Genomic DNA, 27,752 nt, shown 5'->3' with positions numbered 1-27,752 from the left:
AAATTCCAAGTATTTTTTGAAGATAAATGCAAAAACTAATAGTCTCCTTTAGTTATTTAATATTGATATTTTGATATTGATTATCTAATGCAAAACCAATCCCAAGTATTTGAATGCAAAAACTAATTGATAAATGCACTCTTTCTTAGTTATTTGATATTGATTATCCATTCCCGAGATAAATGCAAAAACTGATATTTTTTTCCTTTATCAGAAACCCAAATTTCTACGTTTTCTCAAAACCGATTCCTTTATAAATAGTCTCGCTTTCGCAGCGATTAATACTGAAATTGTAAGCGACGTATCATCGTGAATCGTTGATCACGGTCATTATTATTCATCTCATTGCACTTGTTTTGTTGCATCTCTTCATCGTTGATTAACGTGGTAATACTTCAATTTGCGCTAGCTGTGTGTGTTAATTTTAATCTTTATTGTTATATCTGTGTTTTCTCATCACATTGGTGGAATATTTCGTGTTATATGAATTCGTAATTGTATATTGGTTATTCTAAAGGTTCAGAAATTATGTTCATGAATCACTTATCAACCTAACTCATCTATGTGTGGTTTATTCTAATGGATTGGATTAAATTTAATTCATGGATTGTGTTAGGTAACCGAATAATATGATAAGTAAACCCTAAATTTTGAAATAATCCTCTTTCGGCAAACCTGCAATAAGTTTTTTTGGAAAATCCTTATCTATTGGAATATGCTTCATTTCATTATTTCAAATTGTCCATGATTGTGCTTTCCTTGCTTACACATTCTCGTGGAGTTGATCAAACAGAAAATCTATATTATTTGTATTATATCGATAATTGCTAGACTATTGTGTTGTTGTGCTAATAGCATCTACTTTTGAATGTTACAGGTTTTAGTTTAAATTGAAGTAGTAATCATGAGATTCAAAAAGTGTAGTAAAGTGGAAGTCCTTGCCAATACTAAGGAATTTTGTGTGGAATGGCGTTGTGCTCGTATTATCTCGGGTAACGGGCACAATTACAGTGTCCGGTATGATGGTTCTAGAATGAAGAATGAGGCTGGTGTGGAGAGAGTTCCAAGGAATGCCATCAGACCATGCCCTCCTCTTATTAAAGGCGTTAAGGGATGGGAGGCTAATGATGTTGTGGAGGTTTATGATGATGGGTCTTGGACAGCGGCTATTGTTTTGAAGTTAATAGGTGGAGACTTCTATTTGGTAAGGTTGTGCATATCATGCAAGGAGTTAGAGGTCCAGAAAATAAACACGAGGATACGCCAGTCTTGGCATAATGGCGAATGGGTCGTCAAGCCATTGGTAATTTTCTATTTGGTTTATGAGTAGCTCAGCTTTATTTATCATCTTATTTTTATTTTATTCATAATTAGCAAGTTTTCTTATAATTTTGGCAGTTTGCTTAGTGCATATATGATACAACTAATTAGTTTTACGCTTTAAGGTGATTTGATATTGCTTGAGAATGAAGAGAATTCTTTCTTTTCATGATTAGTATGAAAATTATTGGAATGCCTTTCTCTTACAATTGATTGTGTTCATGTCTCAGGTATCGGACAGGTCGGGCAACTCTGGAGTTGGGAAGCCTGGCTGGAATTCGATTTCAAACAGTTGTAAGGTGATACCTGAAGTTCAGCATGTCAGTACTGAAATAAGTCAGCAAGGCAGTAATGACCGTTTAATAGGATTGGATGCCAGTGATCGCTGGGAGCCTCGTCCAGCCTCATCTACAACATTGAAGAGAGTGTCTTCTTACTGTTCTACTCCTGTTGATGCTTATCCCAGAAAAATCAGGGTTGTTATAAATAAGGGTGAACATGAAAGATTCAAAGCTGTGTCCACAGCCCCCTTGATGGAAAAGGTAGATGCTTTTGCTTACCCACAAAATGAATTGGGTGATAAATGCATGCATGTTTCCTTTACTAATGGTTCCAACCAATATTATGCATTGGGGAAAGGAAACCATTCTAAAGTTTCAAATCATTTCCTTGAAAGAAATGAAGAGTCAGTTTATTCATGTAGTAATGTGAGTTCAGTTGGGAGTTGTAGTGTGATAAGTAATAGTACAAATAATTTTTCCAGTGGTATGTTAGCAGGTCCTTGCCAAGATGAAGATGCTCTTTCTAGTGATGCAGAGTCTGTAGATACTACTAGGGATAAAGGATTCCCCATTTCTCCAAGAGAAGTTACACCAGAAAAAATTCATAGGTTAGAGTTGCATGCTTATCGCAGTACCCTAGAGGTAATGTATGCTTCTAGTTGTTTAAGTTGGAAACAAGAAGAATTATTGACTGATCTTCGTATTTTGCTCCATATTTCAAATGCTGAACATTTAATGGAGTTAAAGAAATTAATTTCAGCTTGTCCGCATCTTTAAATGTTTAACACGGGTGTCACTGTACAATTTTCCATTCATCTCTATTGATCTTTGTATAGCATAGTTAGACTTCAATAAAGAAATATATTTTTAAATCATCCTTTGTATTATGGAAATTATGTTACTGTTCACTAATATATCAAGTTATAGTGCTTTTTCTTTATTCCCCTCTTTTGTGTTTTTTAGGAGGCTATTTGATGTTCTAATTGTCCCTTTTAAAATTTTAAGATGTGAGCTTCTTTTGGGAAGCAATGTTTAACAATGATTGATATGTGTCTTGATAGCAAAAGAGCTTTTACACGGTGAGGTCGTCATCCATTATTCATATGTTAATCGCATTGGCTTTTAAATATAAGTAATATATATGAATGATGAATAATATAGTGACCGTGTAAAATACTTTTTTACAATGATAATATATTGAACTCAAACTATATTAGCTGCCTATTTTATAGCATTTACTTTTCCACCAATTGAGTGTTATTGATGAATCGACTGCATTTTCCAGGGCCAGTGTAGGAGGCTTGCCTGCCTTGCTTCCAATGGCTAACATGATGATAGGTTTGATTCTTCTCTTTGCAATTAATTGGTGAAATCTACCAATAATTTCATGAGATAAGAATTTGGTGACCAATGTTTGCTAAGATTGTTTCTCTGGCTTTCAGTAGTACCTTATGCCTCAGGTCTGCTTAGAATTGACACACACCATGTCTCTTCAGAAGTCAGGCTTTAACTTTCTTGAAGATCGTATAATACACTTGTTTTTATAATTGCTGTTTATTTCATTTTTTGTTCATGCTATTTGACTTAGGAGGAGAAACATTTTAATCTCAGTCTATAAGAACAATGAAGATATACCATACCCTGAAAACTATAGGGGATTAGTCCATGAGTACTATGAAATTATGAGAGAGAATAATTAAGAAGAGTTTAAACAAAAAAAATGCATATTACTAAAAATTAATTTAGGTTTATGTTGGGGCGGTCGACCATTGAAGCTATATATGTGCTATAATGATCGATGAAAAGATATTGAAGGAACCGAAGTGGCTAACATATGACTTTCATTGATTTGGAAAAATATTAGTGATAAGTTGTGCTCACATGAACCTCCTAAGAGGGACTTTCATGCCCGAGAGGTATTGTGTAAAATTCTGGAGAAGAAATTGATATAGGGAGATAAACATCAGAAATCCATGACTTTGTATAACTCAAGTAAATAGAGTATATGATGTGTAAGACTGTAACAGTAGTAAGAGACAAATATTCCTTTCTCCCGTGGTAGTATTTATTTAAAAATTGTGGTATTTTATAATTGCAAATACCTAAACATGTTTTTTTGTGTATGATATTTTAATCTTAAACAAATATTTATTTACCGTTTGTTCGGAGTTGTGTTTAATACATGCTTTTAATGTGAGTAATAAATTAATGCAATAATAAGCAAGTGTTTCACTCATCAAGTTTGTGTTCATGTACTTATCCTAAGTTGATACAGATCTGCAGGGACCTTGGCTGATTCTAAGTTGGCTGCCAATTGTTATGCAGAGTTACTTTTTATTTTATTTGTTTTGTTTTTTCAACCTTGGCTTGTAAGGGGTGTTATTTCATTTTTGTTCTGTATCATAGTTTTTTCTTGTTATATGCAGTTTTGGAATCATAATAGTAATGCAAGGTAATTATTTGCCTGGCGATTTTCATAAGATCTTTATTTTTAACACGGTGCACGATCCAATAGTCTATGTTTTTTCGATAATTAATAATCAGCATGATTTGTATAATGATGCTTAATATTAGCCGAGAAAAGGTATCAAAGTAAACATCAACTCTACATGGACAAAATGTTTTCATTGTTACATAACAAAACGAACATGATTTATATAATGATGCTTAATAACAATACGTAGGGTAGGACTATTCCTCATTTTTTATTTGGTTTCAATTATAATCATAAAAAATGTCGAACATTTTTTGGTTTCATATACAAGCGAATCTGACTATGTTTTTCTTTTATTACTTTTACTTAAAACAATTTCTGATGTTGAAAAATAGTTATAATTGTTTGTATATCTCCCGAAATATACAATGAATAAAAAGACAACAAAGAACACAGGACATGAAACATAATGAAATTAATTATAACATCCAAGACATTCATATTTTAGAGGATTGACCACAAATTTTTGTAGGGTTGAAGACAAATATCGATTTAACATTCAATATATAGAAAAACACGAAGATGACAACTAGAGCAGGCCCTCTTGTCTATAAAAATGCTCCTCTCAAAACAATTGATTTTTTTTTTAATATTTGCTTTACGTATTTGAGATGATTTAAGTCAATAATGATTGTAGTGATAATTATTTTAAAATCAACCCCAGTACTTTGCTGAGGGAGTAAAAATGACTCAAGTATCACACGGGACTCAGCACAATATCCGTTCTTCCAAAAGCATATTGAAACAACCACCAACCAATGAAATAGCTCACTATAAAGTGAGATTTTCAATTTAAGAGATCCATCTCATAAAACATAAGATTTTAGATCCATACAAACCCAAAGACATATATTGTAGCATACAAAATAACAGCAACAGAAGAAGTTGATCTACAGACACAGGAGTCTTATTACTCGAATGCATCATCGTCGTCATCAGGAAGGGGCTGACTAGCAGCTGCAGCAAGCTCATCCTCATGCCTGCAAAGAAAACCCACCAATATATAAATTATAGACCAGTTGAAAAACTAATGGTATACAACAACTGCTTAAGGGATTATAAGTTCCGTTCATGAAAAAAAGCCTACTGTTTCTGTGCAGCCAAATCGATTTGAACTTCAGGTGGAGCCAATGCAGGAGATTCTACAAAGTGCAAGTTGGGATCACTGCAAAATTGACAAGTAGCAATACATAAATTTAAATGTGCTTTAGAAAGGTTGATGTATTCTAACTTCTCATGCAGAAGGCATAAACTAAAGATACCTACCCAGCAAGTTTCCTTGCGAGGTAAAGGAAAGGCTTCTCAAAGTTGTAGTTGCTCTTAGCTGATACCTCATAGTATTGCAAATTCTTCTTCCTGTGGAAAGTAACCTGCTTTGCCTTCACTTGCCTGTTCTTCACATCAACCTTATTACCGCAGAGAACAATTGGGATATTTTCACAGACCCTGAAAAGTAGAAGGAAGGAATGTGCCCATAAGATAATATAAACAACTTGTTGTCAACTAATTAAGACAGTACTGAAGAAGACTTGAAGGACTTCATTTACTAACCGGCAAAGATCACGGTGCCAAGTAGGGACATTTTTGTAAGTCAGTCGGGCAGTAACATCAAACATTATAATTGCACATTGCCCATGGATACTGCAACACAACACACCATGTTAAAAACAAAGTAAATAAATGTAGAGAAGGTTTTAAATCATGGCAGCGTAAAAAAAACTTAATGAACATTTCAGACGAAGCATATTAAAAACAAAGTTCGAGAATACCTCCACAAATAATATAATTTCCCGAAAGCAATGAATAAAGAGAGACTTTCAACAACAAAAAACAAGTAAATGACATGCAAAACTAAAAGACTGACAAATTCCACGTCATCAAAGGTCAAGTGGAATAAAAATTCAAGGTTAGTAGATTTGGCACCCTTGCAGAAGATGAAAATGTTAAACGAAAGCACAATATGGTAAAAGGTCTCTAAATCTATCTTAAGGATTCAAATCTTCACAAGCATATATGAACCCAAAACATGTTATAAAAGCCTCCATCGTGCAAATAGAAGAAACCTCGAAAAACATCGATTTCAATTGGAAGCATTCATAACAAATAAAACATTGACAATATGTTGATGCATGTACATACTGTATTCTACTTGCTGCAAGTTGTGTAGTGAGTGTTAACAAATGATATCTGTAAAACCGAAAAAAGAGATTCTTACTAATATCCATCTCGGAGGCCACCAAATTTCTCTTGACCAGCAGTATCCCAGCAATAAAATCGAATCTTGCCACAGTTAGTGAAGAAATCCAATGGATGAACTTCCACACCAATTGTTGCTGTTATTCATAACAAAATTCACAACATCAACGAATCATATAAACCATTTAAACATATCACATTCAATTAATAAGAAAAACAAAATAAATAGATAAAACAACTTCAAAAAGAAAATCATACGTTCGTATTTTTTCTCGAATTCACCAGTAAGATGCCTCTTGACAAAGGTAGTTTTTCCTGCAAATCATTAAAACAAAACAAATCAACCCCATAACCTAGATCGTAAGCAAGTAACAAACTTGACGAGGAAATTACAAAGTGGAATTAATGAAGCAGCTAAAGACTAAAGAATAATAAAAGAGATCGGAAAATGAAATGAAAGATATAGTAGAAAAAATAAACCTGTTCCTCCATCACCAACGATAACGAGCTTGAAGCTAGGGTAATCAACGGTTTGCTGATTGGGTAAAGCCTGTAACAAACAAATACATAATAAGGAATCCAAAGGTGAAAATGGAAGGAAATGTGACAATAACAAGAGAGAGAGAGAGAGGGTACCATGGATTAGGATTAGGATTAGTAGAGTGAGAAGAAAGAAGAAGCTATGAGAATGGAGAATAAGAAAAGTGAGGGTTTAATTTATAAGAAGGAATGAAGGGAAGGGTTTCAAAATTATAGAGAGAGAGAGAGAGAGAGAGAGAGAGAGAGAGAGAGAGTCCTAATTCGCGTACGCATAACGCAGCACCAATAATCATATCACTTTCTCTCACTGAGATATAATAATAAATGGGCTAGGCCCGTTTTATATTTTGGGCCTGGCTTATGTTGAATTGAATAGGCCTGTTAAAAGAGAAACAAATGTAAAATCATTATGGCTTCGCCCGGGTTCGAACCGGAGACCTTCAATGTGTTAGACTGACGTGATAACCAACTACACCACGAAACCATGTTATGATGTATCAGAGTTTTACAGTTATTTAAACATGATCAAATGACAATATTTGGAAATAAAGTTTTAGTTTTAAAATATTATTTATATAAAATTATATACATTTGAGTGTTTTTAATGATGTAATTCTATCCAGAAAAGGAAAGGGAGAAAGTGACCCTATTATTTGTAATTATAATGTTTATTAGAAGAATTTCAGACATGACTATTCAATAACAAAATATTTCTAGAATAAAAAGGCACAAATGTCTCATTTATATATATTTATACACATTATATACCCTTTTAAGAAATAAACTATACACAATTCATTAATTATGAAGACATTGTACAACCATGTATAGCCACTAACACTAATTAATAAATACAAAGAGAAATGTCCCACAATGGTGTTGCTCCATGCCTCCGTGTATCATTTTGATTAAAAAGGGAATTTAAAATTGCTTAATTTGAATATACAATAGCTCAATATTATTATCTTGAAGAATTAGTGTCAAAGTGAATGGCACATTTAGCAGGACAATAAATGATTTTCCAACAAGACAATTTACTATGCTTGTTTACGTTTGGATCTTCAAATATATTTTCCATATTACACAAGGACAGTGTTCTAGAATTATTATACTAACACTCATCACATTTTCCCGGGATTGATTAGGCATGTGCCTAGTTTGTTGAATAATTGTGGCGTAGGTGAGAGAATACTTGTACCATGGCCATGCCTATATATTAAATTTCAAACAATTTTAATAAACTAAAGTAGCTTATGACTAGTTCAAAATAAAGATACGGAAATGAAATATGAAATTAATTATTAATTGCAAAATGCATCATTTGGTGACAATCATTTATGCCACCAAAAACATTTTCTCGCATCTATTTTGGAATATTTTGTGACTTTGTATTATCAGGACATTGACACGGTGCTAACGTATCCAGAAGAAGAGAAAGGAACATTCAAAAATCAAAGACAACCATAAAAACATTATGCTCTGAAGACAAGTATGGTTTGGCTATTAAGTTAAAATTTCAATGGAAGCCAAAACATTTGATGGGGAACATATTGTAGCAGCATACACAATTTAAGCAACATAATAAAATGGTCCACAAACGGAACAAATGTTTACTCAAATGCATCATCATCATCTGGAAGGGGCTGACTAGCAGCTGCAAGAAGCTCATCCTCATGCCTGAAAAAAAACCCCATCAAAACATAATCCTTTTAGACATCGAAAAAGATAATGGGTTTCTTGGACATGTAAAAAGTTCAAAATGCTTGCGTTGTATTTCAATATTTTCTTTAATCATGCTAGGCATAAGGAAGGTATGGAGCTTTGAAGAGATGCTTAGTTCAGTTCAAGAAAGAAAGCTTACTTTTTCTGGGCATCCAAATCAATTTGAACTTCAGGGGGAGCCAATGCAGGAGATTCTACGAAGTGCAAATTAGGATCACTGCAAAATGACACAAGTAGCAATACATAAGCTGAAATGAACTTTTAAGTTTAATGCATTCTTTTTATGCAAGAGGTAGTATAAACCAAATATACATACCCAGCAAGTTTCCTGGCAAGGTAGAGGAAAGGCTTTTCAAAGTTGTAGTTGCTCTTAGCTGATATCTCATAGTATTGCAAATTCTTCTTCCTGTGGAAAGTAACCTGCTTCGCCTTCACTTGCCTGTTCTTCACATCAACCTTGTTACCGCAGAGAACAATTGGGATGTTTTCACAGACCCTGAAAAACAGATGGGAAGAAGGTGCCCATAAGTTAATATAACAACTTTTTGCTGACTAAAAAGAGACATGTCTTAAAAAAAAGGCTTCAAGTTACGAACCGGCAAAGATCACGGTGCCAGGTGGGGACATTTTTGTATGTCAGCCGAGCAGTAACATCGAACATTATAATGGCACATTGCCCGTGGATACTGCAAGATATTACACCATGTCAAAAACACTATAGAAGAGCAAAACAAACATATAAATGAAAGTAAAGCAGATGCATATGATGGCTACATAGTTAACTTTACAAACATGACAAAAATATTAAATTGCAGTACCTAAATGATAGAATTTCTACACAGACAACAAATGCAACCCTGACAGATAAATAAAAACTAGCCAAACAACTAAGGGACATGCAAAACTACAACACAGAGAGCACCAAAGCCAAGGAAGAATTATAACTATTGTCAAGGTAAAGATGCTACATTTAGCAACCATATGGAAGAAAACGAGGATGCTACATGTCACAGCACAATATGATAAAGAATATTTGAATCCAAAACAAAGTCAGATGAAATGACCATTAAACCAGCAACCGATTCATCACCCAAAAAATTTCAGGGGAAAGGCTATAAAACACAAACAAAAGCACCCTTGAACTTCTTTGAATTAAACCTCAACACAATTTCATGCGTGCAAATAAGTATATACATACAATTACTAAGTCATTAAAGGCTATCTTATGAATCATTGCTCCTTAGGATCCCTGATCATATATGAAGATAATCCTTTTTTCAAAGTCTGCTTTATTGATCAAAATCGAAGGGAACATATTTCCTTTATTTGGTTTGTTTTTTTCCCACACAACTTCTATCATTTGCGCTGTGTCAAACTAGCAAAGGTCATAACAGTTGGGGAAGAGAGTTCAAATATCTATATTTTTATTATATTTAAGTTAGCAAATTAATTCTCAAAATGATTGGTTGCAGTAGAAGTAAACACATCAGATGAATTTACATGTGTGATCAAATATTTGATTTCTAAAATAAAATCAAGAAACAAGAAAATCAAATATTTGATTTCTTGATTTTCTTGATTCTTGATTCTTGGAAAACAAGAAAAACCGATTCTTGAAAATCAAGAAAATACAGAGAATCAAGAATCAAGAATCAAGAATCAAGAATCAAGAATCAAGAATCAAGAATCAAGAATCAAGAATCAAGAATCAAGAATCAAGAATCAAGAATCAAGAATCAAGAATCAAGAATCAAGAATCAAGAATCAAGAATCAAGAATCAAGAATCAAGAATCAAGAATCAAGAATCAAGAATCAAGAATCAAGAATCAAGAATCAAGAATCAAGAATCAAGAATCAAGAATCAAGAATCAAGAATCAAGAATCAAGAATCAAGAATCAAGAATCAAGAATCAAGAATCAAGAATCAAGAATCAAGAATCAAGAATCAAGAATCAAGAATCAAGAATCAAGAATCAAGAATCAAGAATCAAGAATCAAGAATCAAGAATCAAGAATCAAGAATCAAGAATCAAGAATCAAGAATCAAGAATCAAGAATCAAGAATCAAGAATCAAGAATCAAGAATCAAGAATCAAGAATCAAGAATCAAGAATCAAGAATCAAGAATCAAGAATCAAGAATCAAGAATCAAGAATCAAGAATCAAGAATCAAGAATCAAGAATCAAGAATCAAGAATCAAGAATCAAGAATCAAGAAATGAAAAATTAAAGAAACTGTGGCTATTTAAATATTGAAAATTATGCTGATCAGAACAATGGAAATAACTGCAGCAATAGCAAGCGAAGCAGAAAGACATTAAAGCCCTACTTATCAGATATCAAATTCACCAAACATTTTGCACTCAAATCCTACTTCGTCTTATTTGTCCATGTGATCCCAAATTACAGAAAATGCCCATAATTTCTAAATAAGATTTATTAAAATAGATCAATAATCAAGATATGGCAGCTTAAGGGCCTGTTTGTCGAAGTATATTTCACAAACAAAAGTGATTATTTGCTCACACTTACTCGGTTGGACTAAGAAGCAGAAGTTGAGAGGAAAAAAAATGAAATTTAGATTTTATGAAAAGCTATACCTTTCAGCTTCTAAAAACTCCAGCAAAAGAAGAGAGAATGTAAAAAAGTACTTTAGGTAATTGTATTTATATATGTGTGTGTATATATAGCTTCTGATTTACATAAAAATTATAAAATCAAAATAGCATTGTTTTAATACAACTTCCTAATGAGCAATGAGCAATTGAATTTTTATTTTACTTATGAAGTTGACAATAGTAATATATTCGAAACAATCGTAAAAAGAGCACTTTGTAAACTAAAAAACAGAGTCATACTAAACATAATAACAGTGACATATTTGAAAAAACATAGCAAATATCAGTACTCAATATAAAAATATAGAATCTTACTAATATCCATCTCTAAGGCCACCAAATTTCTCTTGGCCAGCAGTATCCCAGCAATAAAATCGAATCTTGCCACAGTTAGTGAAGAAATCCAATGGGTGAACCTCCACACCAATTGTTGCTGTTATTCATTACAAAAATCACAATATCGACCAATCAATTAGGATCTCAAAACATGTTACATTGTGTGCAAAAATAGAATTAAAAGAGTAATAAAGCATACGTTCATATTTCTTCTCGAATTCACCAGTGAGATGTCTTTTCACAAAGGTAGTTTTCCCTGCAAAATATTACAACATCACAATCAATCCATAGCCCATAACCTAGACCGTGATCAAGTAACAAACTTTTTGAGAAATTCAAACAAAGAATCGTTGCATGGAGGTCCAAAACCATTAATTAAAAAAAGATGAAATGTTGAAATCGAAAGACGGAATTGGAAAGAAAAAAAGTTGGAACCTGTTCCTCCATCGCCAACAATAACGAGTTTGAAGCTAGGGTAATCAACAGTTTGCTGATTTGGAAGAGCCTGAAAGGAAAAGAAAGAGAACAAAACATGAATTGGTTAAAGAAATCGAAATGGAATGAAAATGTTGGAGAAAGAGAGATAGAAGGTTGGAGAAGGTACCATGATGAGAGAGCGATGGTTACAGAAGAAGAAGAATAAGAAGAAAGGGGCTAGGGTTTATATATTGGAACACTCACTTATTTCAGCGTTACCTTTACGCACCTTTCTCTACCTTCTCATTTCTTTTTTAATCACTTCACAATTGGGCCTTTGCGATCTACCCTTGCAATATGTTTTGGATTTTGGTTTCTGGGCCTTGCAGCAATATTATGAAAATCCCAAAACACCCTTACTCACATTAATCCATATTCTTCTATCAATTTCAATATTTTTGTTCTTATTCTCCCCCCTACCATTTTTAATTAGAAAAAATATATACACCACATAGTTATATATTATCATTATATCATTTATTATTCATGTTTAATTATTATTAACTCTTAAATATAAATAATAAATGTTATACTGATTATATATAAATAGGGAATAAAATATATGATGATATAAAAAGATATGTTATCTCCTTATAGCCACTAATAATATAACACATATCCTATTTAACCGTTTTCTATAAAAAAAGATTTTTTAAAATCTCATCCATATACTTCTATCCATTTTTTCATTTAATGGTTATTTGTTTTTAATCAACATTTAATTTATTATTATTTCAGCACCCACTAAATGAAAAAAAAGAGTTTAATTCCCTCGAGTACTGAAATATGAGATTTTTTTTTTAAATTTATTTATTTTTATTAAAAAATAACATGAAATCTTGAACATTAATTTTTTTTTACCATGTGTTACAATCTCGTTCAATGCTACACTCTCAAATGTTTTTTTAGAGAGGATCATGAAAAAGATACTCACCTTATTTAGTGTAGCAATGCTATAAAATTAAACTTACAATGAATGAAGTACCATTTTATTTGCTCAAAGTACATAGAAACCTCTTCATATATAGAAAGTAGAAAAAGGAGAGAGTTTGAACATTGAAGGCATAACAGTTTACTGTTGCCAAACAACATAATAGACTTAGGTTTTTACATATTTATTAGAAAATAGTGAGGACAAGATCATGCCACTCAAAAACGTGATTCATATGATCACCCCAAATTAATACAATTTCAACAAACAGTCCACCCCAAATACAAATAGCTGCAAGCAATATATATAATGCACTCAAGGAAGGGTTCGTTGATATAGAGGTAGACCTCCCAATGCCTCGCGTTCTGCTCTCTCCCTCTTCACCTACAAAATATGGAATGGAATGCTCAAAAGGGAAAAAATTATAATAGTTGATCTTAGCAATCACCAACAAATTCATCCAATTCATCGTCACAAATCAAATCGTATATTCTTCCAAATTCCCAGAGTAATAAAAAATATTATTTCTCTTAATTATTGTTATGAAGAAATGAGTATCTTGGTGTAGTCCAAAATTAGCTTGGGCCAAAAAAATAGAGTTACACTGTTGCCTCTGCCCAAATAATGAGTTACACAGTTGCAACTTGCAAGGATGATAGAGTAAAACAATTTTCAGAGGGTTGAGGAAATACAATGAAACAAGTAAAAGAATAATCCCTAATGAAAATATGCATCTGTTCCACCAAGTTGGAAGTTTACTAAGTGAAGCCATATTGTAATAGAGACAATGGTATACAAATTCAAAATTTTATACATAATAAACATGCAAAATTTTATCTAATTATTGCCCAAGTATATTTGTATACAAATTCAAAAAGTAAAATAGAAAACTTGTAGATTTTAGGATCCAATTAGGAGTATCCAAAAATGCTTGTGGAGTGCTTGAAACGATACATCCTGATAGAATGACTATTTTGAAGTGTTTGTGCTTCATATAAGTTATTTCAATATAAGGGGTTCTATCAATCTTATCATCAATAGTAAGGCATGCATACAAGAGGACAAGACAAATTAAATAGAGAGAAACCTTCTAGTATGATTTCAATCTAAGAGGATCTATAAAAAAAATGTAGAACACAATTTGCTTTATTTTATCATTATATTATTTCTTCTAACAACTTTGTCTAATTAATAAACAGTAGATTATAGTAAACCCTTAATTAATTAGAACTTCCAAAAATTTGTGTCAAATATAAGTTTCCACTTACATAGGCAAGCATTTCCTGAAGGTAACTCCTGAATGGTGTTTGCAGTGCCTGAGATACAGAGCCAAAAAACATAATTACACAATTTCTCTAAAATCTAACAGATCCATTCAAAAAATATAAAATAAAAAAAACACCATTACTTGAAGATCTTGAGGGAGATACTGGTGCTTCATGGAAAGGTCAATAGCGCGCTTAAGACGTTGATGGCGTGCTTCCACTACCTCCTTTGGAAGGCGATTCAGTGCTTCCTTCACATCGATATCGTAATACGGATCGTATAGATCATCGTATCGGAGCCCTAATTCACAAAAAAATTATATATAAACAAATGAACGTGGTGAAACGGTGAAAATGGAAGAGTTAGGGTTTGGGGAATGAAAACCATAATTGCGGAGGCGTCTGGATATGGTTTTCATGTGTAGAGCAGCTAACCAATTCTTCTTTGGATCAATAAGAGATTGCAGCAACGACGCCATTTTTCTCTCGGTCAATTTCCACAGAGCACCAAAAGGAACAAACAAACAAACAAACAAACCCTTACAATTACGCTTCTTCTGAAAATAGTGGTGGTGGTGGATCGAGTGTTGGGCCCAATCTTTATTTTCTTTCAGCACTAACTCCAAATTTGATTTTCCAAGAAAATAAAAAACACTTGTGGACGTAAAATATTGTATTCTCATTCTAAAAATTTATAAACAATCGATATATCATATAAATAACTTATTTACTTATATTTAAAAGAGCTAATAATAATTAAATATAAATATTAATAATTGGATTATAGATTAAGAATATATTTTTTCAACATGTTTTTTTGCCCTTCCGGAAAATGTAGAATCAAGAGATAGTGTCCAATAAGAAATGAGATGGTGTTAACATATACAAAGGAATCCAACTAAGAGTTTAAGATTACCTATTCATGTTTTAACTTTTTATCTTTTTATATTATTAAAGGTATTTTTTTATATTTTGGTTTGGTAAAGGATTATTCTATTTCGGGGTATATAAATGTTCCTCCCAACGAGCGCCATTCTTAAAAATAGAACTTTTTACGATTTGATTTTTCTAGAATGCAGCACATTTGCTATCTCGTACTTAATATCACTTCATGTGTCATAATATTGTGATTGGTGAAATATGAGGCTTGCTTCTGTGTTTTAGGTTAAAAATGAAAAAGGTGGTTATTTATTGGCTTAAAATCGTGATGGAGTCAATGGTAACATCACCAGCTGGTCTACAACTAAGGAATGAAATTTTATTAATTATTATATTAATTTTCAGAATTTAATACATAGTGTGATATAAAGTTTTAAAAACGTGGAATCCTCCCACTCATTCTAGCCAATTACGGTAAAATACCCTTTCTACTAAAATCCTTTATTATAAGGTTAAAATATATGTGATTTGAACTAATCATATTTAATATATTTGGTGATTTAAAAATATTGTTCATTTTTTTATTTGTATGTAAAAGAATTTATTTGTTTATATTATTATCAAGAATATTTTTTCACCTAATGAGTGAAAAATTATTAATTTTTGATGTATCTGATTGTCTTTTCTAACAAATATCATTATCAAGAATTAACCATAAATTAGATTATTAGATTATTAACACAATTAAAATACATATCCAAATTTTCTGTTAGTCTCATAGTTTTTCTTTATTTTTTTAAAATTAAAAACATCTTTCATCCCAAGGCTATAGTAGGTGGTTGCCTTGAGTAACCGAGATGTTGAATCAACCTTCTCAGTTTTTTCATTGATTATTGGCTCTTCATTGATTTATTTGTTATAGCAATATATTAATCTATATGAGAATTATGAGATAACATATTAGAATTCTATTTCCTTTTTATATTTTTACATATTTGGAAAAAAATGATGTGAACAAAACATTTTGAAGGTATCAATAATCAATAATTATTATTATAATTATGTTTATGAACATTATACAAATATTATGGATTTAATATATATATATACACCGATAGTGTAAGTTTTTTATACTGTTAATATATTATCCACTACTGATTTGTATTACTTTTATTTGAATGATCAATGATTTGTTGATAGTATAAAATTTTTTTAGAATGATAATAAGTAGATTTTAAACTCAAATATTATTTAGTTTTTTGTACTACTAAGATATTCATCTCACTTGTGAGTAAATAACTAAGTAGGTGTATGAAAGAAAAACTAATCTTTAGGATAATATTTTCTCACAAATAAAAAGAGTTTATACACTTACCTTGCAAATATGATACATCAGATAAATATAACAAAAACCCCAGTTATTAAACTGAGTTGCATTTTATAGATGCGAGAGAAAGAAGAAGCAACGTGGTATAAATATTTGAAACAGTGACGGAGTCACAGTCTCGTACCAATGTACCAAACGAAACAGAAGCAAAGAAGAAGAGACACTATAAACATAGATCAATGTCGAAACGTGGTGTAAAAAAATCACTTGCAACTTTATGTGGTACCTTCCATGAAGAAACAACACAAGAAGGTGACGACAAAGAAACAAATCGCATAGAATTGGATCAGATATCAAAGGATGAAGGTAGCCAATATAGTCTTACCGGCCTCCTTCTTCCTCCTCTTGGCGCCACCGCCGCCAGTAACCGGAGACATAAACTCCGATCCTTCATTATCTCCCCATATAACCCTCGCTATAGGTATATATATATACATAAAATAACGTCAATGATCATCTTACATTTTTATTTATAACTGATCATTTAGTCATGGTTTCCAACGCAAAATTCTTTAGTGGTTATGAAGTAGCAGGTGTAAAAAAAGTTCAAAGAGAATATCGTTGTTGATATTATCTTCTTGCTATATATATATATATATATATATATATATATATGTATATATATGTGTATTATTAAGTATTAATAAGAGTTTATTTGCTTCACGTAAGTGTGCTGGTTGAAGAAGAGAATTTCTGTGTGCACTTGATCAAAGAGTAAAGTCTCCTATATATTTATACTAGAGCTTGCATGTGATTGTATTTGATATATAATGCACGATTTGAAACATGTTACCATAGTATATAGCTAGGAACTAAATGCTCAGTGGTAAATAGTTCTACTTCTACCACATTTCATATAAGGAGAAAGTAGTGTAGAGCCGATGATAGTGAATATTCACTCAGAGTTTTCTAACAAAGCATTTCTGTGTGCACTTTATTTTCATGTTTGTTTTCATGTGTACCTAATAGTAATGTTGCAGGTTATGGCAATCGTTCTTGGTGGTGTTGGTTTTCTACACTGCATGGGTGTGTCCGTTTGAATTTGGATTCCTTATTAAACCAAAGAATGCTCTTCAAGTAACAGATAATGTGGTCAATGCATTTTTTGCAATTGACATTGTTATCACCTTCTTTGTTGCCTATCTAGACAAGGCTACTTATCTGCTTGTTGATAAACCAAAACTCATTGCTTGGAGATATGCAAGAACATGGCTTGTTTTTGATGTCATATCTACAATCCCTTCCGAATTTGCCCCCGATATATTGCCCGAATCTCTTGAGACTTATGGCTACTTCAACATTTTTCGTCTTTGGCGTATTCGCAGAGTTAGTGCCATGTTTGAAAGGTATTGGAAATCTGTTTTCTTGAATAAGCGATTTGGACAACTCTAATCACACTCAAGTTTTCAAGTTTTTGCACACAATGTACACAATTTTTTCTCTCCATAAGCTATAGGTGTTATGAGAAGTTGTTCAAATAACAACATTTTCTTTTTTTCTATTCCTTGCATTCATGGTAACTAGTTATAGGACAATTCAAATGCACATAAAATGACAACTTCTCACTATTGTTCATAATAACTCATTTGTTATGGTAAACTTGTAACTGAAGGCAACAAATTGATTATTGATTATATCGACAAACTTGTACAACATCCTTTTAGCGAAAAGAAAGTAGAGCCTACCATTTTTTTCTTTCTTATTTTCCTTTCTCCTTACCAAAACACTGTTATACAAGTCTGATATAGGGAGTTCAAGTAGAATTAGCATTCTTGTTAATTATTACTCATAGGCCTGACATTGGTCAGAGATCATGACATTTTTGTTTTGATCTTATTAGAATCTGATTATGTTGTTCCTTCACTCCTCCTATGATCTTGTCAGATTAGAAAAGGACAGGCATTATAGCTACTTCTGGGTTCGCTGTTCAAAACTTATATGTGTGAGTATTTGCTTCACTATTTAATCACATATTTTATTTATCTTGGTAGAGTTTTGACTTAATGAGTACACAACAACCTTATACCTTATAAGCCTTGAATATGATGTTGTGCATTTGTAGGTTACTCTATTTACAACCCACTTTGCTGCTTGCCTTTTCTATTTTATTGCTATACATAAAGAACAGAAAAGTACATGGCTGAGCATAGTTGCTGATACTGCTGATGACTCTCTTTGGGGTCACTATATAACATCGATGTACTGGTCGATATCGACCTTATCAACAGTTGGTTATGGTGATCTGCATCCAGTAAATACAAAGGAAATGGTGTTTGACATATTCTTTATGCTCTTTAACCTGGGGCTAACATCATATATTATAGGAAACATGACAAACTTGGTTGTCCAATTGACCAGCAGAACTAGGAAATATGTACGTGTATTCTTTTTTATCCAATCTTTTCAATGACTATTGAATCTTATTTGAATGATCACGATTTAAAGATAAGTATACATGACTTTTCTTTGCCGATTTATGTGTTATGCCAGAGAGATACTGTGCATGCTGCTTTAGGTTTTGCCCAACGGAATCAATTATCTAACCGGTTGCAAGAACAGATGCTTGCACATTTGTTTATGAAGTACAGAACAGACTCAGAAGGATTGCAGCAGCAGGAGATTGTTGATACTCTTCCAAAAGCTATTCGATCTAGCGTAGCGCAATATCTATTTGATACACATGTGAAGAATGTGTACTTGTTTCATGGAGTGTCAGAGGACCTACGTTTTCAACTGGTAATATTTCTTTTCGCTTTTGTCTGCTATATAACTCTCTAACTTGTAAAAACAGAACAGTGTGAAGCTTTTAAGATGTTACTGAGGATTTTGCATAACTTATTTTTCTCCTCTATTTTGTTTCAACAAAATCCATGGTTCTGTGTGATCAAAGAGTTTATTACTAAGCAATTCTCTCTTTACATGTTTATTAACTAAGCAATATCTCAGTTCAGTCCAAAATATATATACCCTACTCATGTTATATGTTTCTTCTTGTTAATCAATTTGTCCATTGGATGAGGAACAAAATGTTTAACAAATATATCTTGTGCTGATGAAATTTGAAGGTCACGGAGATGAAGGCCGAGTATTTTCCTCCGAGGGAAGATGTGATTTTGCATAATGAAGCACCAACAGACTTGTATATTTTGGTCACAGGTGCAGCAGTAAGACACTATACTCTCTCTTTATTTTTATTCACTTCACATATATAGTTTCTTTACTAGTATGTGCAAAGTAGGCTGAAGAAATGTGGTTCTAAACAAATGTCCTTCCTACACTATGTAGAGAAAAACATGGATACAAACTGAACTTTTATTTTCTTGTAACAGGAAATTATAAGGCACAATAATGGAATGGAACAGGCAAGTTTATTTATTAACACCTTTCTGAATCATGACCGAATTATGACCAGTTTCTGGCTAACTAAACATGTAGCTTGTAATAATTACAGATCATTGGTGAGGCACATTCAAGTGATGTACTTGGAGAAATAGGAGTTCTGTGTTACAGGCCACAACTGTTTACAGTTCGAACCAAACGATTGACACAACTTCTGCGCTTGAACCGTACCACATTTCTAAATCTTGCTCAATCAAATGTTGGAGATGGGACAATAATCATGAACAATTTTCTACATGTGTGTAAATTATTTGTGCAATTATGAGTTATGTTTTGTTCTTCGCATGAGTCTAATACCTAGATATGTTTTGGTTTCTGTCACATTCTTTTGTTCAGAACATTACTTTTTATTGTTGAATCAAACAAACACAATGCTTTTACCCCAAGGAAGAGTTTTATGTCTATTGAATAGTGATATGTGTAATACTTTGCTGCAGCATTTGCGAGAATCAAAGTTTCCAGGGATGGAAATCATTATGGCCGAAACAGAGGCCATGCTGGCTCGGGGGAAAATGGAACTGCCCCTTAGCACATGTTTTGCTGCAGAAAGAAATGATGATGTATTGTTACAGAGGTTGCTGAAGAAGGGTTCAAATCCAAATGAAGTAGATAAGGAAGGAAAGACAGCACTGGTTTGTAGATTTTCTGTGAATATACATACACATACATGCATAAGTATTTATAAGCACAATACTAGACACTCACAACTTTATCATGTAACAGCATCATGCAGCTTCTAAAGGCAATGAGCATTGTGTAGTTCTGCTTCTAGAATATGGTGCTGATCCCAATATAAAAGGTAATTTTCAGGCCGATTTGAAAATGCAATCAGTGCAAAAAATAAGATGTTTTTGACTCAACTAAAGCAAGTGAAAAAGTGCTTAAATCATTCAGCATATGAGAGGTTATTGGATGTATTTAGCAACAACTCTTTCCCTTTATTAAATTAATATAACATGAAAATAGTTTCCATTAGTACATTATGAATATGTTATTGGTTTTTCATTATAAAAAGTCCACTGCCTAATCACTCAATTTTAAAATGCTTTTATTTATACAGATTTTGAAGGAAGTGTTCCACTGTGGGAAGCAAGGTTGATTAGGCATAAAACCATCATGAAACTTCTTATAGACAATGGTGCAGATATATCTTGTGCTAATCCAGGCCATGTAGCATGCACTGCTGCAGCACAAAATAACTTAGAATTGCTCAAGGAAGTTGTTCAATGTGGATTCGATGTGACACAACCCAATAGAAGCGGAACGACTGCTCTTCATGCCGCAGTATGCGAAGGAAACACTGAAATGGTTCAGTTCCTTCTAGACCAAGGAGCAAGCATTGATAAGATAGATGAAAATGGATGGAGTCCCCGGGTTTTGGCAGATCAACAAGGCCATGAAGAAATTCAAAACATATTCAACAACAGTAATGAGAACAGAAAACCACCTGTTACTCCTCCATCATTATCAAATAATGGTATCAAGAGCTTTATGAGGTTTCAAAGTGATCCTGGTATGTCTCTTGTTTCCAAAGCAAACATGCAACATAAGCAAGACTTGAAGTTGGAGAATCAGGAGAGGCTAATAAGATCCAGAAGTTTCCATAATTCCATTTTTGGGATGATCTCAGCAGCCAATCGCGGTAAGTGTATGCATTCATATTGTAACAAGTTGCTGTTTTAATTTGTTTTCCAATGGCCCAAAACTACAAAACTATTTAGAATCATTTTTTTTTGCATATGACATAAATCACACGACGACATCATTTAGTCCATGTACTTCGCAATATCTTCGGTAACTAGGTACATGACAATAGGGTCACTTGTCCCCCCTACAAGAACTTCTTATTAGTAGGTAAAATAGTTGGGTTAAGACACATGAAAAAGAAAAACATTTAGAAGTTTTGGTTTTGCTCTTTTCCTATCCGAGTTACCGAATCTTCTTTTGTTTGAAATATTCAGGTAAAGGAGCTAGCATGGCAGCTGAAAACAGTAACACTAGTACGAGGGACATGCATGAAGTAGTAGCACCCAGAGTGATACTTAGTTGTCCTGAAAAAGGAGCACATGCTGGAAAGCTTGTTTTGTTGCCCAAGTCACTCCAAGAACTGCTAGATATTGGTGCAAGAAAGTTTGATTTCTCTCCCACCAAAGTTTTGACCAAAGAAGGAGCTGAAATTGATGACATAAATCTTATTAGAGATGGTGATCATCTTTTTGTTGCACAGGACTGACGAGGGGGAAACAAACTGATTTTCAAACCATTCATTTTCATTGTTACCATTTCACACAGATTTGTTCTATAACAATGAAAGAATGTTTGAATGAGGAATTGTTTTCTGTTGTTAACTCCAAGAATATGTTTAGTGAAATCATGTTTCTAAAACAAGAAAATTAGAAGAACAGTTTTGTTACATGATGAATGAAATGTGACTAAGAATCTATTTGCAAGTTGGGTTTTAAAAAGGAAGAAAAAATGAAGTCTTAACTCTTAAGAGCCATGAAATACACGGATAAGATGATTCTGAAGCCTTCCCTTTCTCTTCTTTCCCCTCCAAAACTTAACTCGTAAACAAGCCCTAACAATTACTTATGCTGAAGTGCATAGCTGCATATGAAGGGGTACTTGTGAGGTTTGCTTGTTTGGAAAGAAAGAAAGTTCATTCTTCTAAAAGGAACTATCTAGGTGTTATAATCACAAACACAAGTGTCAATGATTGAGCATATTCAGACATATCCATGTATTTTACTAACATCATATTTCCCAAGTTGATTGTGCCTTACATTAAATCTTTATATGAAGTTTCCAAATTGCTGGCCATGTCCATGTACAAAGGATCATAGCAACTATGTGTTTATGTCTTTCTTTCTTTTTTGTCTCCTCACTCTCACCTATATGTATTGTACCTCTTATAAGGTTATGATACCCAAAAAAAAGTGAACTTTTGCTTTGTTCTTCACTATAAATTTATTTTTGATTAAATTAATATTTTATTTCAGACCAAACAAATTAGTACTAAGTTAAAGTGTTTATTAAAATGAGTGTATAAGTATCCAAATAGTTTGTATCCCATATATGCCATTTCATTTTTTGAAGTACAGTAATTGCATAAAATGTTGAGCCTATCAATTTTCTTTGCATGATTGACTGATAAGTTAGTTGAGATGCATCATATAATTGTCAATCTCTTCTATACAATATATCCTATAGTGAATATATATTCATTAGGATAAAGGAGAGCTCATAAATGCTGTTCTGGACTGAAGATTCAGACATATTTTAAGGGAAGTTAATCAATGTGCATATAATCATTTAAGAGTATAATATCTATACATTATCAATAGAGATAGCAAAATATTTTAAGCGAGCGCGGACATACCTGCATTGACTTAATATATAAAATGGCATACCCTGCCCATTTTAAACGGATTAGTAGACACACGGGCGACTCGTGGCCATTGATATAATATATCATTCACTTTTATTATTTATATTTGATGATAATTGAATATATATATATATATATATATATATATATATAAATAGCGGTTGATATAGTAAAAACTCTTACACTTTCTATGTATATAATTACCTTCCTGTTTTCTATAAGCAAAGGAAACTTCTCTTTTATCCTTCTTGGGCATACTCTCCCAACATGGATCCTTAAGATTCCTATCACCTCAGTAGAAGTTGTTATTTGGGTTGTCATAACTTACTATGTTATAGGCTTTGATCCAAACATTGAAAGGTGAGAAGAACTTTTATTTATTTGTATACTTTTTTCAAGCCATAGACTTCAGAAAAGAGAGAAGGGATTGTCCCTCTTTGATGTTTGATATGCATTTGTGAATGAGTAAAAGAATTTAGAGGAGTGAACCCATAATTTTTCTACCTTTCTCCTCTTGGATGGAACCAATGAGAAAGTAACTGACATAAAAAAGAGAAACTCATTTTCTCTTCCATTAATTAGACCAAAGAAGGGTAGAGATAACCCTTCACTTCTGTATTCTTATCTTTTTCCTTTGGTTTCCTTCCATGGTGTGATTGTGTGAATGAAGAATAAAGAAGACCAATAGATGAATAGAGAGAATCAACACAGAGACAGATGGAAAACAAAAAAGAGATGCATGATGCAATAGTATCTACACTGAGATCATGCATGACAATAACCTCAAACTAACTGAGAAGGAAAAAAAACCAATCTTTATTAATTGGTCAAAAAGAGCATGCCATTGTCACTAACTCAGAAACAAACAAGCCCTCAAGCTATGAATTGATTGGCTTAGTTTATGCAAAAACATAACAAGAATCAACCAGTAATTCTACATACCCAAGAATCAACCAGTAATTCTACATACTCAATCATCGTATGACTAATACGAAACAGTAAATTAAATGTCGACTAAATGCCGCATATGTTACATTCAAAGTTTGCTCTCAGTCTAAACCTACAAATAAATCTTAGGAGTTAGAAAAGAAAGTTGACAAGAACCAAAATGACTTGTGCTAACTCAATTATGCAAGCCATCCAAGAAGCTTTGCAACTCCCTCAATCCTTCAGCAGAGAAGCTCCTATGCACTCTAGAGCGTGGAGCCACCAAGTTAGGTGGAGGCTGCTGCTGGAAGCAAACCACAACAGCAGATAAATTGTCTCCACTCTTTCTCTTTAGAGCCTCATCAACCAGATCCTTACTACACATGGTGGGGTCGTTGTGCACCTGAAGCCTGCGCCGAGCAAAATCCACTGCATTTTGGCTCCTGAATACATCCCATATCCCATCGCAACCTATGATGAGAAATTCATCCTCAGCAGTGAGTTTCATAGTCATAAGTTCAGGTTCTGCGCTGAGTGGTCCGCCATCTCTGCCTTTCATTCCTTCCATGTGCCAGTCACCAAGGGCACGAGCAACATTAAGTTGTCCATTAAGATATCCATCATAGACATACCCACCAGATGCCTCAATACGCTTCTTCTCTTTGCTGCAAGCCGGTTTATGATCTCTAGACATTTCGACTGCTTTCCCATGATGGCAAAGCACTGCTCGACAATCTCCAGCATTTGCCACCACCAGCAACCTGCAATTAGAAACAATAATCAACATGCAACTTATCAAAGGCATGTATAGTAGATATCATGCCAGTTTTATTTTCGAAAGGAAGAAGTATAAAAAATGGAAACATGGCTAACTTTTGAGGCAGGCCAAACTATCTCTGAATCTCTATGAGGTTCCAATGATTTCTGGCTTTTGGACTTACTCAAAAAAGTGGGACTTATTTGAAAAATCAATAACATGATTCTGGCCTATTTGAAGAAAAAAATTGTGTACACCCACATCACTGAAATAAAAAACCTGACCTTCCAATGACAAGCGCAGCCAATGCAGTGGTGCCAGATGCAAGGGTAGCATCCAAAGAGCAAGCTTCTGCAAAGGCATTGTCTGTTTGCAGAAATGCTGAAGTAACTGTCCTTTCAATATCACATGGGAAAGTTTCATCCTCGAGAATGCACTTCAGCAAATGATGGCAAGCAAAGTCTGCAGCATTTTTTCCACCATGTCCATCAAATACCTGGACCAAGCCATTAGCCATATAACGTTAGACTGACTTTCACGAACAGTTTAGAAACGCAAGAAACATGTAAAAACTTCTCTGTTCTTGTCCACGATCGGCAATGGTGTGTCCAAAATGTGTTTTACAATTTACATGCCCATAAAACAAGTAGAGCAACACAGTATTACACTATTACCAGACAAGATTGATCATGTGAACCAAGATCCAAATACTTCCAAAAGGATATCATCAAATGAGTGGAACATAATAGTGAAATAAGAAGAAGAAAAAAGAATACTGTCACATGATGGTGACAATGAATAGAAAAAACCTCACGCAAAAAACTAAATTTCATTCACACAATAGTCAGTATTCAACCAAGCTAAATGCCAAGAATAGAGAAATACCGCATAGAAAGCACTGGGTCCATCTATATGCTTCTTAAGCCCAAAATTCTGCATAAAATTGTCAACACAAATATATGCATCTTCCATAGTTGATCTGAACCCAATATCAGCATGTGCCCCGGAACGAAGTTCTGGAAGGAAATCAGACTGACACTCTTCACTTACACGCCCTGGCTCAGCAGATACATCAGACAACTTCACCTCTATCTTCTGATTTTGGCACAAAAGATCAGAAAAAGAACAGATCAAAAAAGGATTATTTTTTACAAAGATCAAATTTTTCAGCACAGAGGGGAACTTGAACACTTCAAATAACATCACTCACGGCATTTGTGAAGATCTAATGATAAGGTTGTAAACTATACAGCATCTAAAACCAAGCTTTTCTCCCACTGCTTAATCAGACACGTGGATCAAATGAAACCATAATGTTCAACACAAATCAGGTTTGTGCACGAAATTTACATCTAAATCATTCCCACTGGTTTTGCTTAAAGTTTTTCTTTGTCTCCCTCTACCTCAAGCTATTGGGATACCCTCCATTTCATACACAACGCTTATATCCCATGGTTTACATTTCTCTCTATATCCCATCGTTTTCTATGATGAATCCAAATACTTAAACCTTATGAAACCTGGTATGGGACTCCAATTTTCACCTCTAAGCTATAATATGGCTGAAAACTATATTCTCAATATAAAAAATAAAACAATTTAGCACACTTCGAGGTGCCCATCAAATGGCTAAAGGCCTGTTACTGGAAACAAGAAATAAACACTCCTTTTACAAATTTCGCACGATGTTAACTAATTCACTACTCCCAGACCCACTATAATTATTTTCCCAACAAAATTTCATTCAACCCTAGTCCTACATAGTAAAAAGATAAACCATGCCCATATGCTAACAATAATTGCACTTAAGACTCAACAGTTTTCCGAAAAAAAACTCTCACAACGTCACAAAGAGTTAAAGACTTCCCTTCCCAAAATGACAAATTGAAAGAAAAAGGAACAGCATTTATAAACTTACAAACATAGATAGCATTTAATAACTCTCTTTCTAACAACAAAAAAACCAATTATTGTGTTTCACTCCAAAAGGTTAAATTAACACTGACACCACTACCACAATAAATGGTTATGAAAATTGAAAACCAATTTTTGAGAAATCGAAATAAGAGTTGAGAAAAACTTACAAGAGAAGAATGACGAACAAGGGAATTTTTGCATGGAAGGACCAAAGGATCATTGCGAGTGATTTGGCGATAAACAGTAGCAGCAGTTGGATTAGGAGGTAGACCCTCGAATGAGTTCTTACTTTCACTCCCATTAACCCCTTCATCGATTTCTTCCATTTTATTAAACCATAAAATCCTCTTTAACCCAAAATCGAAAATTGGATTCGACCCAGAATGGAGAAAGCTATTGGGTAAATGAAACAATGATCAAAATTAGATCTTTTTAGGGATACAAAGGGAATGGAGTCACAAACGCATGGATTTGTTGGGAGAGAGAATGCGGTTTGAAAGAGTCAATTAGGTTTTTGTAAGAAAAGGGTTTGATCGATTTGATTCACCGTCGTAGTTGAAGGCGGTGATCGGTGGTTGGTGGGGTTTAAAATTTCTTAGTGCGGTGGACAGCTTCCTAAGTTCGTAACGACGTCGTGTCTATAACAAAAACAGGTAAACACGTTTTGAGCTTTTTAACGATGTATCTTTTCATAATAATAATCGTAGAGTTTAAAATCTGATACTGTAAAGTTTTTTATCAGCACATCATCCATCGTTAATTTGTATTACTTTTGTTTGTTTGAGAATCAATAGTGATTAATAAATTAATGGTGGATGATTAACGGACAGTATAAAAATATTTACACTGTCAATATATACATATTAAATCATAATTGTATAAGTATTAGTAAGAGGATTATATACATCAAGTAAATG

At 33.2% G+C, this 27,752-nt stretch overlaps 6 protein-coding genes and 1 non-coding gene across 17 annotated transcripts; 2 read left to right on the top strand and 5 right to left on the bottom strand.

Annotated features, from left to right (window-relative positions):
- LOC109327965 lies at window positions 162-4,045 on the top strand. Of its 5 annotated transcripts, XM_019561167.1 has the most exons (5): window positions 165-387; window positions 878-1,303; window positions 1,551-2,243; window positions 2,887-2,939; window positions 3,044-4,045. In XM_019561167.1, the coding sequence occupies exons 2-4, from the start codon at window positions 905-907 to the stop codon at window positions 2,926-2,928; spliced, it is 1,134 nt and encodes a 377-aa protein (XP_019416712.1). In that variant the 5' UTR covers window positions 165-387; window positions 878-904; the 3' UTR covers window positions 2,929-2,939; window positions 3,044-4,045. The 5 variants fall into 5 exon arrangements, with proteins under 5 accessions (XP_019416710.1, XP_019416709.1, XP_019416708.1 ...); XM_019561165.1 differs by lacking the exons at window positions 2,887-2,939; window positions 3,044-4,045 and having other exon boundaries at window positions 162-387; window positions 1,551-1,653; window positions 1,687-2,541; XM_019561166.1 differs by having other exon boundaries at window positions 2,887-4,044.
- Window positions 4,768-23,929, bottom strand: LOC109327967 (GTP-binding nuclear protein Ran-3). Of its 4 annotated transcripts, XM_019561173.1 has the most exons (9): window positions 23,920-23,929; window positions 13,704-13,710; window positions 6,772-6,842; window positions 6,550-6,606; window positions 6,311-6,428; window positions 5,647-5,736; window positions 5,362-5,541; window positions 5,183-5,260; window positions 4,768-5,075 (listed from the first exon to the last, which is right to left on the bottom strand). In XM_019561173.1, coding segments are annotated over exons 2-9 (666 nt in total). In that variant the 5' UTR covers window positions 13,706-13,710; window positions 23,920-23,929; the 3' UTR covers window positions 4,768-5,005. The 4 variants fall into 4 exon arrangements, with proteins under 4 accessions (XP_019416718.1, XP_019416719.1, XP_019416717.1 ...); XM_019561174.1 differs by lacking the exons at window positions 13,704-13,710; window positions 23,920-23,929 and adding an exon at window positions 7,044-7,076; XM_019561172.1 differs by lacking the exons at window positions 13,704-13,710; window positions 23,920-23,929 and adding an exon at window positions 6,928-7,044 and having other exon boundaries at window positions 6,772-6,841.
- On the bottom strand, window positions 7,242-7,315 carry TRNAV-AAC. The gene has a single exon. It is a non-coding gene; the product is annotated as a tRNA-Val (tRNA).
- On the bottom strand, window positions 8,306-12,195 carry LOC109327969 (GTP-binding nuclear protein Ran-3-like). The gene is made up of 8 exons (XM_019561175.1): window positions 12,113-12,195; window positions 11,944-12,013; window positions 11,708-11,764; window positions 11,488-11,605; window positions 9,150-9,239; window positions 8,870-9,049; window positions 8,693-8,770; window positions 8,306-8,508 (listed from the first exon to the last, which is right to left on the bottom strand). Exons 1-8 carry the CDS (start codon window positions 12,113-12,115, stop codon window positions 8,442-8,444), a joined length of 663 nt encoding a protein of 220 aa, XP_019416720.1. The 5' UTR covers window positions 12,116-12,195; the 3' UTR covers window positions 8,306-8,441.
- On the bottom strand, window positions 13,042-14,728 carry LOC109327970 (cytochrome b-c1 complex subunit 7-2-like). The gene is made up of 4 exons (XM_019561177.1): window positions 14,567-14,728; window positions 14,325-14,482; window positions 14,185-14,232; window positions 13,042-13,300 (listed from the first exon to the last, which is right to left on the bottom strand). The coding sequence occupies exons 1-4, from the start codon at window positions 14,658-14,660 to the stop codon at window positions 13,232-13,234; spliced, it is 369 nt and encodes a 122-aa protein (XP_019416722.1). The 5' UTR covers window positions 14,661-14,728; the 3' UTR covers window positions 13,042-13,231.
- LOC109327962 (potassium channel AKT1-like) lies at window positions 16,526-22,179 on the top strand. 3 transcript variants are annotated; one of them, XM_019561154.1, is made up of 12 exons: window positions 16,526-16,868; window positions 17,428-17,793; window positions 18,332-18,389; window positions 18,510-18,821; window positions 18,938-19,183; window positions 19,513-19,611; window positions 19,777-19,809; window positions 19,899-20,084; window positions 20,284-20,478; window positions 20,570-20,645; window positions 20,907-21,492; window positions 21,808-21,904. In XM_019561154.1, exons 1-12 carry the CDS (start codon window positions 16,627-16,629, stop codon window positions 21,809-21,811), a joined length of 2,403 nt encoding a protein of 800 aa, XP_019416699.1. In that variant the 5' UTR covers window positions 16,526-16,626; the 3' UTR covers window positions 21,812-21,904. The 3 variants fall into 3 exon arrangements, with proteins under 3 accessions (XP_019416699.1, XP_019416700.1, XP_019416698.1); XM_019561153.1 differs by having other exon boundaries at window positions 16,527-16,868; window positions 20,907-21,488; window positions 21,808-22,179; XM_019561155.1 differs by lacking the exon at window positions 20,907-21,492 and having other exon boundaries at window positions 21,808-22,179.
- Window positions 24,028-27,161, bottom strand: LOC109328660 (probable protein phosphatase 2C 22). 2 transcript variants are annotated; one of them, XM_019562230.1, is made up of 4 exons: window positions 27,003-27,161; window positions 25,804-26,013; window positions 25,203-25,414; window positions 24,028-24,922 (listed from the first exon to the last, which is right to left on the bottom strand). In XM_019562230.1, the coding sequence occupies exons 1-4, from the start codon at window positions 27,159-27,161 to the stop codon at window positions 24,358-24,360; spliced, it is 1,146 nt and encodes a 381-aa protein (XP_019417775.1). In that variant the 3' UTR covers window positions 24,028-24,357. The 2 variants fall into 2 exon arrangements, with proteins under 2 accessions (XP_019417775.1, XP_019417776.1); XM_019562231.1 differs by having other exon boundaries at window positions 25,804-26,010.

The sequence above is a fragment of the Lupinus angustifolius genome, chromosome LG15 (genome assembly GCF_001865875.1).
Source record: "Lupinus angustifolius cultivar Tanjil chromosome LG15, LupAngTanjil_v1.0, whole genome shotgun sequence".
NCBI classification, from domain to species: domain Eukaryota; kingdom Viridiplantae; phylum Streptophyta; class Magnoliopsida; order Fabales; family Fabaceae; genus Lupinus; species Lupinus angustifolius.
The sequence above is the reverse complement of the archived record's forward strand: the minus strand, read 5'-3'. Positions and strand labels throughout refer to the sequence as shown.

Excerpts from the sequence above, each read along its gene's own strand:
- LOC109327962 (XM_019561153.1), top strand. The coding sequence starts at position 16,627 with ATGTCGAAACGTGGTGTAAAAAAATCACTTGCAACTTTATGTGGTACC. Across the intron at positions 19,612-19,776 it reads TTTTGGTCACAGGTGCAGCA|GAAATTATAAGGCACAATAA; the intron begins GTAAGACACTAT and ends TTCTTGTAACAG. Across the intron at positions 19,810-19,898 it reads ACAATAATGGAATGGAACAG|ATCATTGGTGAGGCACATTC; the intron begins GCAAGTTTATTT and ends TAATAATTACAG.
- LOC109328660 (XM_019562230.1), bottom strand. The coding sequence starts at position 27,161 with ATGGAAGAAATCGATGAAGGGGTTAATGGGAGTGAAAGTAAGAACTCA. Across the intron at positions 26,014-27,002 it reads TTGTTCGTCATTCTTCTCTT|AAGATAGAGGTGAAGTTGTC; the intron begins GTAAGTTTTTCT and ends TGCCAAAATCAG. Across the intron at positions 25,415-25,803 it reads GACCCAGTGCTTTCTATGCG|GTATTTGATGGACATGGTGG; the intron begins GTATTTCTCTAT and ends GGCTTGGTCCAG.
- LOC109327969 (XM_019561175.1), bottom strand. Across the intron at positions 11,765-11,943 it reads TGTTGGCGATGGAGGAACAG|GGAAAACTACCTTTGTGAAA; the intron begins GTTCCAACTTTT and ends AATATTTTGCAG. Across the intron at positions 11,606-11,707 it reads ATTCGAGAAGAAATATGAAC|CAACAATTGGTGTGGAGGTT; the intron begins GTATGCTTTATT and ends AATGAATAACAG.
- LOC109327970 (XM_019561177.1), bottom strand. The coding sequence starts at position 14,660 with ATGGCGTCGTTGCTGCAATCTCTTATTGATCCAAAGAAGAATTGGTTA. Across the intron at positions 14,483-14,566 it reads CAGACGCCTCCGCAATTATG|GGCTCCGATACGATGATCTA; the intron begins GTTTTCATTCCC and ends TTTGTGAATTAG. Across the intron at positions 13,301-14,184 it reads TTCAGGAAATGCTTGCCTAT|GTGAAGAGGGAGAGAGCAGA; the intron begins GTAAGTGGAAAC and ends CATATTTTGTAG.
- LOC109327965 (XM_019561164.1), top strand. The coding sequence starts at position 905 with ATGAGATTCAAAAAGTGTAGTAAAGTGGAAGTCCTTGCCAATACTAAG. Across the intron at positions 1,304-1,550 it reads AATGGGTCGTCAAGCCATTG|GTATCGGACAGGTCGGGCAA; the intron begins GTAATTTTCTAT and ends TTCATGTCTCAG.
- LOC109327967 (XM_019561173.1), bottom strand. Across the intron at positions 5,737-6,310 it reads GGCCTCCGAGATGGATATTA|TATCCATGGGCAATGTGCAA; the intron begins GTAAGAATCTCT and ends GTTGTGTTGCAG. Across the intron at positions 5,542-5,646 it reads TGGCACCGTGATCTTTGCCG|GGTCTGTGAAAATATCCCAA; the intron begins GTTAGTAAATGA and ends TCTACTTTTCAG.